Consider the following 13,977-nt stretch of genomic DNA (forward strand, 5'->3'; position numbering starts at 1 on the left):
AGAATTCTACCAACTTGGTTATCTGCTGCGGCTTTCCATCACATTCTTGGTCACAGAGCACTGTCAATTCACAATCCACTATTGAAACCCTCAACGTCTCCATCTATGAAAAGTTCAACACAATTCTCTCAACATATTGGTTCTCGTATTCCATTATCTATAATTTCAAAAATCATAACGCTTATACAATTAGTCACTTCATTTGGAGACCAATTTAATTTAACTTAATTTGGAAACCTATTTTTTCTCAAGCTGAACACCCAACATCTCATTGAACTACGTCATCCATTTATTTGTCAGTTGTTCAATAATCAGCTCAGTTTAAAAACAATCTGTGACTGTTTATAATACACCAAAGCATGAAAGAAAACATTTTGGGGTAAGTAAGGCTGGTTAAAGGTAGTATCACACATACAATATGTACAAGTAGTATAGCATAACATTGCTGTAAGGCAGTGTTGAGAATTTTCTGTAGGAAAAACAATACAGTGTGGCACTTAAAATAACCACAGTCAGTCAGACATACACGACACACACAACGCTAGCATTTTCTAATGCATTTAAATAGGCACTGGTTATGAAAAGGTAATATTTTTAAGAGTTAAGATACAATGTTGATCATATGGATTCCCTTCAGTCCCTCAATGGAGGAGGTTGGATGCACTGTGCAAGAGGGGGACGCCATGTGGCATAATGTGGTCCTTAGGAGCTCCTTAAGAGGTCCTCTCGTTTTCAAAAGTGAATTTCTCCATGGGAACCGCTGTAGTCAGACGCTGGATGTCATTAAGGAGACCATCGGGGGTCAAAATGTGGGACGATCCTGGGTGGAGAGAAGGGGGTAATTTTGAATTATTCTTTTGTATACACATTAAGATTGTGAGTGGGCTCATTCAAAGGCAACTAAAGATGCCTATAGTTAGAACTATAGAGGGGAGGCACAGACTTATTTATTTAGATCAACCCCAAAGACATAATTTAAACCAGGGGTTATTACTGACTGAGCAAAACTACACTCCTAACCAAACCGTTTAGGGACATTCTTGAATGCTAAGAATCCTGCCAGCTTGGTTATCTGCTGTGACTCATCACATTCTTGGTCACAGAGCAGTGTCAAATCACAATCCACTACTTTACTGAAACCCTCAATGTGTCAATTTATTCCACAGTTCTCTTGTTCCATTATTCATTCTTTCTTCTTTATTTATAAAATCATAACGCTAACACAATGTAATGTTTTTTGCAAGTAAAATGGGTCACTCCTACTGAAGGTCGAACAGCTACTTGAGTCACAACCCAATGCCGGAGTGAAGTCTAGCAGATGAATGGAACACGGGAATGAGAAGCTGCAGGCCTCACCTATGAAGACCTCACAGGACTAGGGTTAGGGTTAGGGTTAGGCCCCACCTATGAAGACCTCACAGGACTAGAGTTAGGGTTAGGCCTCACCTATGAAGACCTCACAGGACTTGGTGGCCTGGGTGACTTCGTACGCACAGCGCATCTCAGAGTAGCTGACTCCGCCCAAGATGAAGATGATGAGCTTGGAGCTGCCATGGTGGTCGTCCGCAGAGGCCTTGTGCTTCTGCCGGGCACTAGAGCGAGTGAGAGATCCAAAGACAGCGAGAGATGAAAGAGTGGGGGAGGAAGACAAAGAGAGAGAGAGAGGGCGAAAAATTAAAGAAGATAGTTATTTTTAGAAGTTATTTTTTACTTATAATTATTGTGGACCAAAAATAAATAAATTCACAAGACCTCACCTGACTGCTCGAGAACCATTCCATACTGTGGGGGCACCAGACACATGGGGCCAATCTAGTTTATTCACCACAGCATCCTGACAAACACAGTACACACAAAAAAACATCCAGTCAAGACTCTGATTGGATATTGCATGCTGGCTGGGAACAATCAAAGAAATCTCAGCTCCATTATGTGCTTATGAGTGTGTGAGTCCACAGTGGCCTGCAGAAACACTGGAATGTACTGTGTTTACTTCCTTCTATCTAAAGGCTTAGCCCTTCCTGTTCACCACAAAAGACTCCCTGCAACCCCCCGCCCCAACCCACCCCCTGCTTTGTCAGTGAACCAGATAAGAGATCTCTCTCACAGATGCAAATTGTTTTGACCAAGGAATATATACACAATGCATGGCCCATCGTTCTCATCACTAAAGGCACAGGCACTGTGAAAGAATCACTCTTTCTGGGAGGATCAAAATACAGTTGAAATGAAATTGAAATTAAAATAAAGTTCACACACACACAGTGTTGATTATTATTCCTCATACACACAAACACACACAATATAAAACACAATAAGATACGCTACCAGCCTACTTGGCGACTGTTAAATTACACCCCTTGGGTGTCAGAGTGACCCAGATAGATATAGCCCTCTCCCATCTCCACCCTTTTGCTGCAGGTGATGCGTGAGAAAGCATCCTAAAACAGCTCTTTGGCAGCACACACACAAACACACACACACACACACCTCCATCACATCCTTGATGACAGGTGTCCAACGTGACATGCTGTAGCGGTCTTCCTGCTCTTCCCGCTCTCTTCGCGTTGTCCTCCTGAACGGGTTCATCTGCATTAGCAAGGAACAGGAGTAAAAAAAAACCGATTAGATTGCATTCTGCATCTGACACACACAAAATGTACCTTTTTGCCACACACACAGAAACAAGTACATGCACACTCAAGACACATGAACGGACATTATTAGTTTGGATTTAAAGCATCATTTGAGCAAATCAAACCTGGATGAATTTAACATAATTTATCAAGGAAAGGTACTTAAAAGGGATAATCACCAAACCACCTATGCCTAATCCTTTCCTACTCCAATTTATGAAATTAACACTGTGCTCAAAAGATTAGGTGTTTTGTCAAAGAAAAGGGCCAGCATGGTACGCTGGGTCTGGCAAACACACATTCTTTGTTCCATTCACTGTGGTCTGGAAATGATCCACAGAATTTGGATCAGATAGTATCTAATGTGAATGCTGAAATTACAGCTGTGTATAGCTACACAGTAAATTACATGTATCAAATGTAGGGAGTTACTCACATCTTCTAGCTCAACAAAAGCCTATGTAACATTTTAATTAGTTTCACAACTTTATCCACATAAAAAAAGTGAAATGGTCAGCTCTACCCTGCTATATTCCAATCCATACTGAGCTGGGGATACGTAGTCTAGCTATCTACAGTGTGGAAGGGGTTAGAGACTCATGAAACTCACAGAAGCAATGATGGGAACCCCCAGCTCTTTCCAGTTCAGAATGTAGTCCCGCTCATTTGTGATCTCCACATGCTCAATCAGTTTGTTCAGGTTCTCCTCCGTGGTCCCTACAAAAACACATAACAGTTGCTCACATACTTGATGAATACTAATTTAAAAGCAATAAGAAAGATTATCATTGCTAATTTAATGGAAGATTAATTTAGCAGAAAATTAAAATGATCACATAAACACTAACTATTAGTTTTTTGGCATACTCTAACAGTGGACATAGCTTATTTTATTAAGGACTTGAATGGTGGGTGACCTGATCTTTCTGGCTTTTTACATTGTGTTGTGGCTGAGGTTCTCGCAGACTGCCTGGGGTTTTAACCTGAACTAACACATCTTTTCGAGGTGTATCTCTTGTCGTCTCCGGTAGCGAGTAGTGGCCTAACCCATCACGAGTATGGAGGGGTGTGGGTCTGGGTCTGGGTCTGGGACGCCAGACACCACCATTGAGCCCTCTGGAGGTGTCGTGGGCCTAATTTAACAAAACACTGATGTAGGAAGGTGCCTGCTTGAAAACCCCAGTGAAAAATGCTCAGAGGCAACTTTCTTGTTGTATCCTGCTGCTCAGGTACTATGGTTGGGCAGTCATGTTGTTGTGGTTAGTAGTTGTGTTCTACAAATGTTGCACTTGTTATTGTGAAGGACTGTGTACTGTGAAGGATCCTGGGTGCAACATACAGGGTTGTTGGGTATGAGGACTTGCATGTGACGGTGAGAGGATTGGCCGCTGTGGGAAGTCCCACACCAGGAAATTAACGTCTTTCCCCATGTATAAATAGAATAACCCGCCTTGTTCAAAACATGAATCTGTACCATTCCCTCACACAAACACACCGTTGAGGCTGAAAATGTAGAGCAGCACAGCGCGGATCTTGTTGTGTTTGGTGTATCGGTCCTTGGGCGGCAGCAGCACGGGCAGCAGTGTTCTCATGGGGTCCTTCACCTTCAGGCCCTCCACATCCATTCCCACAGCCAGGTCCTGGACACACAATAGATTGGACATTGTAGAGTACAGCTAGGTGTCATACAGAACATCATGTCACGGTTGGATGAAATGTCATACATGCCCATGTTTCATGTGTGATCTTGCATTGTTAACATGCTTCACAGCATCAGCTAGTACATATAGAGACATCTAAAACAAAGTGTGTACTATCAGGCAAGAGAATGGTTCCAGGTAGCTTCTGGTGGTTAAATGGGTTTTCTTCCCAAGAGACAGGCATACCGTTACAAAAGCCTAAATGAAGTGATGTCAATGTAGAACACTACTGACAGCACATCCATCACATACCCATGAACTGTCTCTAGCTTCAAAGCTGATCGTCAACTTCCTAAGAAGCCCGAAGTTATTTCTTGATGAAATAGTTATCAGTCTTGATGGGCACACAAAGACCAGAAATCCATGCAAAAGAGTGAAGAGAGGTTATATTTGTAATATAGGCCAGTATCCAGATCGGTTGCACTATTTGGTTTCTGCCTTGAAGCTGGGGCTTTTGCTGTAGCTCTTTAGGACGTTGGCTACTGTTAGGAGAATTAATAAATCTGACTGTTGCTGTTGTGTTTGATGGGAATTGAATCAATACTGGTTTGCTGGTAAAACCAACTGTAAGAAAGAGGAAACTGATGGAAGGAAGTAGGAAAAGAAGTATGGAAGGAAGTTGTAAAAGGAGTATGTCAGGAAGAGAGAAGGAAACTCAGCTCACCTGCTCAACCTGGCACAGCTTTTCTATTTTCCCGTTGTTCCAGTGGTTCATACAGTCTTCAGCCAAGTTCACGTGTACTGTTTTCTGTGATTCAATAGAGATGGCAGAGAAGAAAGGAAGAAAAAAAATGGAGGGGGGAAAAAGACAAGATAAAAGAAAGATGAGTGAGAAAACCATCAGATTACATTTCTCATCACTTTGACAAAGATGTACAACATTTGCCACGCACGCACGCACACACACGCCTAGGAGGTGAGGTGTCAGGTTTTGCATACCTGAGCCAGTTGCTTGCGAACGGACGGCATCTTCTTCATAAGATTAGCTAAGCTTCCTATTGAGATCTGTCCCACCGAAGGCCAGAGGGGGGAGACGATGCCAGGGAGAGAGAGAGAGATAGAGAGATATGCAGCTTATTCTCAGGATCTTTCACAACACGCATAGCTGGAAACAAGACAATAGCAAGATGTAGTGAGGTAATGGAAGAACTGAGATGTTCCCAAGACCTTGGAGTCGGGTGTCTTCTTGCTGGCTGAAATCTCCTTCACCAGTTTGGGGATTTTCCTACAGTTAAAAGGAATGTGATGATATCAGTTGGGCTAATATTGTTTAGGCAAAATCCATAAAATACAATCGCAGTATCACCTCTGGTTTCACAATAAAGGACTAGAATTTAGATGTTGACTCTAAGGGTATTAGCTTACCACCAACACAGTGGCAATAAACAAGGACAAGATTCTTCAGAACACATTCAATTTCCAGCATTGACTAAATGTGGTGTTTGGATCACAGTAGAGTGTTTTAATATGTAAATCTTTATGGAGTGTAGGGCTGTGCAAATTAAGCGTCACACACACGCCCCAATAAACACAGTGACAATAAACCCACACACACACACCCCTATACACACAGTAGCCCACCAACTTCTTTGACCTGCTCTGGCCACGAATCAGATGTATGCCGGTCACGACTACATGACAACAGTGAATGGATGGTTAAATGAAATGCTGTATACGACTCATCAATGCAAAATTATGAGATGGCCACTTACTCTGTGACTTGTGCAATGTGCATATGTCTCAGTCGCAACCAAAGCTCATCGCTTTCGTTCAGCAGGGCCTCTTTTACAGTTCCATCCTTGTGCTTGTACCTGTGGGACAGACAGACACACACACAAAAATCAATAAATGTCCTAAGTCTTCTGTTAGGCCAGTGTGTGCTAGGGTACATTTTGAGGCCAACCGGTGCTAACGGTCTAGGGTCTCAAGAATAAGTTAAGAGAAGGAATTTATAACAAACTTTATAATAAACACACAAAAAATGGACACTGAAGTGGCCGTTTGTTTGCCGTATCTTATATTCGCTTGGAGGAATGTGCCGTTAACACTCAAATAAAGCAATTCTTCATGATATAAACAGACTTGTCAGACTCCGTTGCTTAAAACTAGGTCCTATTTCTACCATGAAAACGACCATCAAAGGGCTATGAATTTGAAGACAGGTTTTATTTTCATTAGATGCATTTAGAAAACAGCCTCCTCACTGGCACTGTCTCCACAGTTATTCCTATTATACGGTCTCTATTCTCTTGTATATTTAATGCCTCTTAAAACTCTTTAAATATGCAATATTATAATAACTTACTTGCACATCCCAAACCCAAATGCAGGGTTGAGGCTGTTGAATCATGCACAGTAGTTAAATAAAGGTTTGTATCTACTTTCTACCTTTTCCTTAATCCAGCAGAGCACAGACATTCCCTTGTGGAATGATTGAATGATGATTGATACTATTGCAGCTTGCTAGGCAAAATATTGCTTAGCATTTTCACAGCAGGGCTATTACTGTACCAACTCTGAAAAATTTGGTCCGTACTGATATGGCTTCGTAGGAATTATCTTTAAATTAATTCTGTGGGATTTTACATGTAACCACTAGGGGGCATAGGTTTTCACTTGGCGTAGTTCACCGTTAGATAACAAGTGAAGATAGCCTCTGCTTTAAAGCACATTATGGCTAGGATAACATGCTAATCATGCATTACAATAAATTAGCCCACTCATCATGATGATTTGAGCCAGCAGTGTTTTCTTTTAAAATATGTTCATGGATCATGACGTGCACCTATAGCATGCTTGAGTCATGTTTGCAAACTGGGGCAAATTCACTCTTTTAAGTTGTAACAGACTGCCATCCTGGTAGTTGTGCAACTCGAAATGTCTTCACTTTTATGCCCATCAACTACAGAACAGTATGGATTGGAGACCTATTTAAAGTATTTTTAATCATGTTGGTTTTTCTCCCCCACTTCGTCAAGCTACCATTGCACATTTTTATTAGCCCACATTTTATGCAGAGCTCTGATTTTACATGCTGACCAGTTCCAATGATCCAACTATTTATTATTATTATCTTTTAAGGTGATTAAATTGTGTGAAGGTCATTGATAGTGACTAGTTATCTTGTTTTGGTGCTGAACCTCTTATACCTGACTCCACTAACCCTGCCTTTCACCTTGACACCGCCTCAAGCACCAGTTTGGCCCAAGAGTAATCAGTGGGCCAAAAGGCCGTGGAATCCTGATGAGGCACGATCAAGTCCCGGAAGTGGCTTGCACTAGCTGTTCTGCATTTGACCCGACAGAGGAAACGTGTTTCAGGACAACAATTTAAAGGCAATCACATTACTATTGCTCAAAGCACTGATAACATTGTACAGAGTGCCTCATTCAGTATTTCTTTAAAGAAGATTTAAAGAAGTGTGGGTGGATAGGTAAGTGTGATTACACAGGATAAAGCTTCAATTAGTACTTGTGAAAATGGTGTTCTTAAGAGAACTTACTTGTAATTGTCCTTTTCAATGGGCAGAAGGTCATATGCCATGGCCTGGTAGGTCAGTTCATGTAGAACAGGGCTCACAGGGTCAAACCCACGGTCCACAATCAGGAGTTGGGACTGGGTCTTATCCTGAAGTCAGAAAGTCCATTACACAACCGGATAGGCCAGTTTAGATAGAGGCTACATTTGGGGTGCTCTCCACTTTTTTTCCAAGGATAAGTAGTGAGAGCACATCTGTGCCATACAGTAAAAGTGCATTAACTTAATAGAGATATGGCCAAAGCGTCTAAGACAGACATGGGCAAAGTTCGGCCCGCAAGCTGTATACGGCCCGTTGGGCTTTTTAATCCGGTTCTAGCGTCTGGTCCCCAAAAAATAAAATAAAAAATATCCACGTCAACCATTTTTCACAATCAACGTCGTCGATTTTGTCGACTTATCGTTGCAGCTCTATGCCGCACAGAGCCTGCGTGGCTGCTCTAACCTGTTAATGTAAATAATAAAGAAGTTCAAGTGAGGTAATTGGTTTGGGTGCAGACCTCAGATGTTTTCATGATGTTTGATCAGTCACGTTACGACATGTTTTTGTATTGTTCATGGTAGTGCAATTTGTTAAATTGCCCTGCAAATAAATGCTTTGCTACCTGTTAAAGGCCAAATCCTTTCATGTGATGATTTTTACATGTCATTGATAGTAGTTCACACAAACACTCCATACATTGTTCCTGGCCCGGCCCCTCTGTCAAATTTTAGAACCCATTGTGGCCCGCGAGTCAAAAAGTTTGCCCACCCCTGGTCTAAGAGCTTCTGTGGCATTTGGTTAAATATTCCTGACATTTAATCAGCTATCCGTATTATCAGTATTGTATATGTGTGTGACTGTTCACCCCCCTGTCACTATAAGAGGAGAAAACAGTGAAAAAAGAAAAAGAAAGAAATTGATCCAATTGACATTTAGAATAATCTAAAGTGGTACTAAAGGGGATAGTTGAATTTGTTTTTTTGTCGAGTTTCAAAACACTCTACCTTGACATTCTAAGTAATGAAAGAAGTGAGAGTTTGAGTGTATTTACTCTATGGACTTGCTTGTGTATTTCAGTAAGCACTCTCCCAGATGGTGAGACTGAAAGTAAAGGGCAATGGCCTTACTGATGCGTAGAGAGGGAGGTAGGTGAGGTACTGACCTTCTTAGCGCTGCCGTCTACTTTATAGTGGTCCTCCAGCTTACGGTCCACCATCTCAGCCAGTTGTTTGGCATACTGCACTGAGGACTCCCTGAGAGAGAGAGAGAGAGAGAGAGCGACACAGACAGACAGACAGACAGACAGACAGACAGACACACACACACACACACACATTAGATCACAACTACCGACCCACAACCCAGACTCTGCCCCAAACCCCACTACCACCACCCAAACCTAATTAAACTGAATCTTAATTCAATTACCATTTGTTCATGTAGTACTATTCAATGCAAAAGAATAAATACAATTGGACTGTCACTAATTAGGTCAAGATACAAACAAGTTTAAACAATTTTTTCCTTAAGAACATTTCCTAATAGAAGGCAATCGCTGAGAAAAAGGGATAAAGAGAAAGAACAGAGAAAAATAGTAGACAGACAGAATGCCATAAGAGATTAAGATGGGCACCAAGCTGGGCTTCTGGGAGTGAGTGTAGTTTTGTGGTTGCATGCTGATGGTGGCTCACTTTTTATATCTGATGCCTGGGTTTTCATTGAGCGTGGCGCAGAGGGTGACGATCTGATTAGCCAGAGTCTCCAGTGTCTTTAAACGGTCTTCGCTGTGCGGGCTGTATATGCTCCTGAAAGCTCCAGGGTTGTCACACGTGAACACCTAAAAACGCACAGGTGAGCAGTGATGACACGCAGAAGAACCACTCCAGATGGCTGGTATCACTACTGGTAAACATTCTTACTGAACTTGTATGATTATAAGATCTACTCAAGTTAAACAAAAGTACAACAGCACTACTTTAGTTCATAACTATGTAACTGAATATGCTCAAAATGTGGATCATTTTTTAAAAGTCTTCACTGTACTAATTACTGCCATTACATTTCTTTTATAGGCTTGATAATCCTCTTTACCCTCTGTTTAAATTATTTTTAGTGTTTTCTTTATCTTGTATAGTAGTAACAGTACCGCGATCACAATCTAGCCACAAAAAGGTCTAGTTTCAGTTCTCTGAGGTGCCATACATTTTCAGTTCCTTTCTAAACTCAAAAAGCCAGAGGCATTCCACTCAAAGGAAAACAAAATGCTTTCCTTTCATGAGATAAACAGCAAAGAGGCCGAGCAAAGCACACCCCCAAAATCCCCACAAAAGACCAGGCAGCTCATCCTGTTTCCTAGAAAACTCTCAGGTCATTCATCCCAATATCCTCATCCGTCTCTCAGCACCAGAATATATACATGTGTACACACACAACACATACACACTACAGTAGAATTTCACCTTAACTCACTATAACAATCACGCACGCACGCACGCACACACACACACACACCAGTCCTATCAGTATACATACAGAAGGATCTCTCCATTGGAGATTACCAACAATTCATCCTTTCTCTAAATGAAACACATACTTCCTAATGTCCTGCACCAACTTATACTGATATTTTATCTTCCCCCCCAACCAAAAAAAATCCCCACAACTTTGTCACTCACTTCAGCACAGCACACATCATCGGAAAACGTATACACACACACACACACACACCATAATATGAAAAAGTGCCGCTTACATGGGACTCCTGGGGCAGGAAAGAGATATGTATTTCCTTGCAGACACGTATGTGCTTGGCACAGTCCATTTTTATTTTGCTGAAGAGGTCATCAGGACAGCCTGAGAGAGAAATGGATGTTATTTTCAACCATTTGTCAGCTCACAGAAACACTGTAGGGTAGAGGGACAAGGCTGGACCATGAGGAATAAATAGCTTTGACTCAGGTTTGAAACACAGATAGCCAAAATCTGAAAGTAGTTAAAAAACATCTGGGATATTTTACATATATATAGATAAATAGTAGCCTATGTCTTGTAACGGCCCACCCTTTGTCTCCCTTATCTGATCTTTTCATGTTCATGCACTAATTCTTTCAGAGACACGCCACATATACACACCACTTATCCCATCCTCTGGGTTACATTATAGTAGAGATAATCATCGCTGACCCTCCCTGCCCTGTCTCACTTACAGTCAGTGAAGTAAATGTAAGCCGTCTTGTATTTGGCCTTTGGTTTCCAGTCTTTGATAAAGGCCTCCACACTCTGCAACAGTAATACATCAATCAATAATATACAGAATAAAGAACACAAACATTGTTGTAGTCACCAACCATTTTCTTTTTCTAAACCAAAAGATTAAAAGGAAGGAAATCAAGAGTGAGCACTACGGTGGGTTGGATGGTGGTGGGTTGCGGTGCCTGCATTTCCTTCTTATTTGTATATACTCAGTACAATTTCCAAAAGTGTTTTGAAAGGTTAAATTCTGTCTCTGTACAGAGTCTCAGGTGGTACCTCAGCAGTCGGTGTAATGAAGTAGATGGCCTTCATCTCGGGAACCGGCTCTCTGATTTTGAAGAGGTCCTCCACAACTGGAGAGAGGGTGGATTAGTACTTCATCATACATGTCTTTTTTCATACATGTTGTGTGATATTCAAGAAATGTAAATGTTCTTACTGATTTTTACAACATGGAACAATGTAAAAGAGTTCATTGGAAATCAGTCAGCACATTGAAGTAAACTATGGATAACGCATGACTATGGCAAATATGAGCAGAATTTGAGAGACATAAGCTTTTCGTGATCATGGAAAGAACAGACAGAATCAGACAGATTAGGAATCGTGGATTTAAAACTTTGACATTTTTGTTCAGTGTACTTACAAGGCTTCTTGATTCTATGCTGGCAAAACAGTTAATGTAAAGTTACAGTTACAGAAGTGTGTGAATTTGCTAATGCTGTTTTGCTTGTGGGGCTGATGACTGGTTTGTGCTGTGGTTGGTAGGGATCATGAGGACAAGTTGCAAGAGTAGACAGACTGAGCCAGTGAGTTAATTATTTACCAAATAACAACACAGGAGGAAGTATGAAGCTGTATCAAGCAGTATAGTCAGAAGTCTGGTTCTCTCATAAATATAGTAAGGATACTGACATCTGTATACAAGATCTATAGCATTACTCTACCACATGATATGACCACAGGTATTTGTTTGCCTTCAGGCATCAGGAAGTGATCTTTCCTGAGATGTGGGTACTTTTTGTGCTGGGAAACCCCAAATCAAAAACCCAATTTGCCATATATGCAGTTCCTCTTAAGTGATAACGTTGTTGACACATACATATGCATGCATGTGTTGCATACGTGCTCATGTGTTGAGATACTATGTTGCTGAAGCAGTGCTTCTTACTGGTTATGCCCTCGCTCATCAGATCTGACATCTTGCAGCACGAAGACAGCAGCTGTGTAGTAAACTGGTCCAGGATCAAAACCTAAGGGAGGAAAGGAGTACATTTACATTACAAATTGTATCTAATGCATATCTACCTTACAATGAAGGTGCGGTATTAACAAGGTGGGTCAACCTGAGAATACTGCTCTACAGAGATTACTATCAAGGGGCTTGTCTCCCTTGACAATAGCTTTGGATAGAAAGGGGAGAAAAGATTGATGGATAACACTCACCTTCCATACTCCCGGCTTCTTACAGTCCTCAAGGATACTGTTCTTTATCCCTACAAAATAAAACATGTTTGTGATCTAGATGGACAAAACAAATGTCCCTTCTATAAATACTGGCCCAAAATGCAATAGACAACATGGGAATTAGAGTGTAAAACGAGTTTTGAACTATCATAGTCACCCATACCCTAACTACAAGTGAACGATCTGTCGAAACTCCAACCATAATACCACGTGAATACACAAGCTCATAAGACGGACTTTTCATTTCATGTTGCATTGTTATTTTAGCAAATTAGTCAACAAACTAGGTTTGGCTAATTGTCTATCCAGATTCAAGGGTTCAAAATAGACCTCTCAAAGGCACCTCCAAAAGAAACTATATGATAATGGTTTAATGAATCAGTTAATAAGACATGTTCAAATACCAAAAACAACATCAACTATGTACTTATAAGTAAATGCTTTGATAAAAGTGTGACGTTAAACATGCAGCTAAACTTTTAGCCAACTAGCATAGGTTAGCAATCTTGCTAGCGAGTTTACATATCAATAGACGATGACACATACTGGCAAGCTAATGTTAGCTGGACACATAGCTTCAACTTGCTAGCTAGAGATAGCATACATGCGCAACGCTCTGCTACAGTCCAACAAACAAATTATGAGATTTATCATAAGCGTGGAGTGAACTCCATTGAAGCTTAGCATTCGCACAGCCGTAAAGTAGTTGGACGGTACTTTCAGACAAGGGCAAAACAGGATAACTTCACAAACTTCCGTATCGGAAAAATAGGAAACTGCTCGCGCAACAGTTCAGAACTTCATAAAGCTGAGCCCAGACAGTATGGGATACACTGGGAAGCGTTGCAACCAAGTTAACAAACTTGCTACGTGTTTATAAATGTGACTGACAAACTTAAAACAAATGCATGAACTCACTTTGCCATACTATCCATTTCAGCCCATGCTCTGGTCCCGTTGCCATCTTGTCTACTTTAGGGCTGAGAGTCAGGCAGTTCCTATTACGTAATCTGTCAATATCAACACAGACCATTTCAAGTTAACTAGGCCTACTTGATAGCTTACTAACATACATGGCGCAAAGTGTATTTGCTCCTCAATCATCAATATCTTTAAACACATCATTAAGGATATTGTTTCATGCTTTTTAGGGAAATGGCTCAGTGGAATGTAGCCTCATAGTTTAAGAATATTCGGAAATAACAACTTTACCATTTATCAAATGTAACAGAAAATAAATGCTCTAAAACTTACAATAAACTGGTTTGACATTTCCCAGCCTCACCTGCTGCAGGTTAGCCCAACCCAGCAATTCCTGATAAGCTGAAAGAATTTGGTGGGTGGAGTCACATAAAAGTATTTCAATGTATATCCACTTATATGAAGTTCAGAGAATTACAAG

The 13,977-nt window shown here is 41.0% G+C and overlaps 1 protein-coding gene across 1 annotated transcript; it reads right to left on the reverse strand.

Annotated features, from left to right (window-relative positions):
* Positions 1–271: 271 nt before the first annotated feature.
* Positions 272–13,549, reverse strand: stxbp3 (syntaxin binding protein 3). Its single transcript, XM_080833057.1, has 19 exons — positions 13,494–13,549; positions 12,555–12,604; positions 12,280–12,361; positions 11,385–11,461; positions 11,063–11,135; positions 10,609–10,709; positions 9,548–9,693; positions 9,019–9,109; positions 7,839–7,963; positions 6,049–6,147; positions 5,504–5,561; positions 5,276–5,341; positions 5,001–5,084; positions 4,132–4,276; positions 3,247–3,353; positions 2,491–2,589; positions 1,758–1,834; positions 1,447–1,592; positions 272–820 (listed from the first exon to the last, which is right to left on the reverse strand). Exons 1-19 carry the CDS (start codon positions 13,537–13,539, stop codon positions 714–716), a joined length of 1,779 nt encoding a protein of 592 aa, XP_080689183.1. The 5' UTR covers positions 13,540–13,549; the 3' UTR covers positions 272–713.
* Positions 13,550–13,977: the final 428 nt, after the last annotated feature.

The sequence above is a fragment of the Sprattus sprattus genome, assembly GCF_963457725.1.
Source record: "Sprattus sprattus genome assembly, chromosome: 2".
Taxonomy (NCBI): domain Eukaryota; kingdom Metazoa; phylum Chordata; class Actinopteri; order Clupeiformes; family Clupeidae; genus Sprattus; species Sprattus sprattus.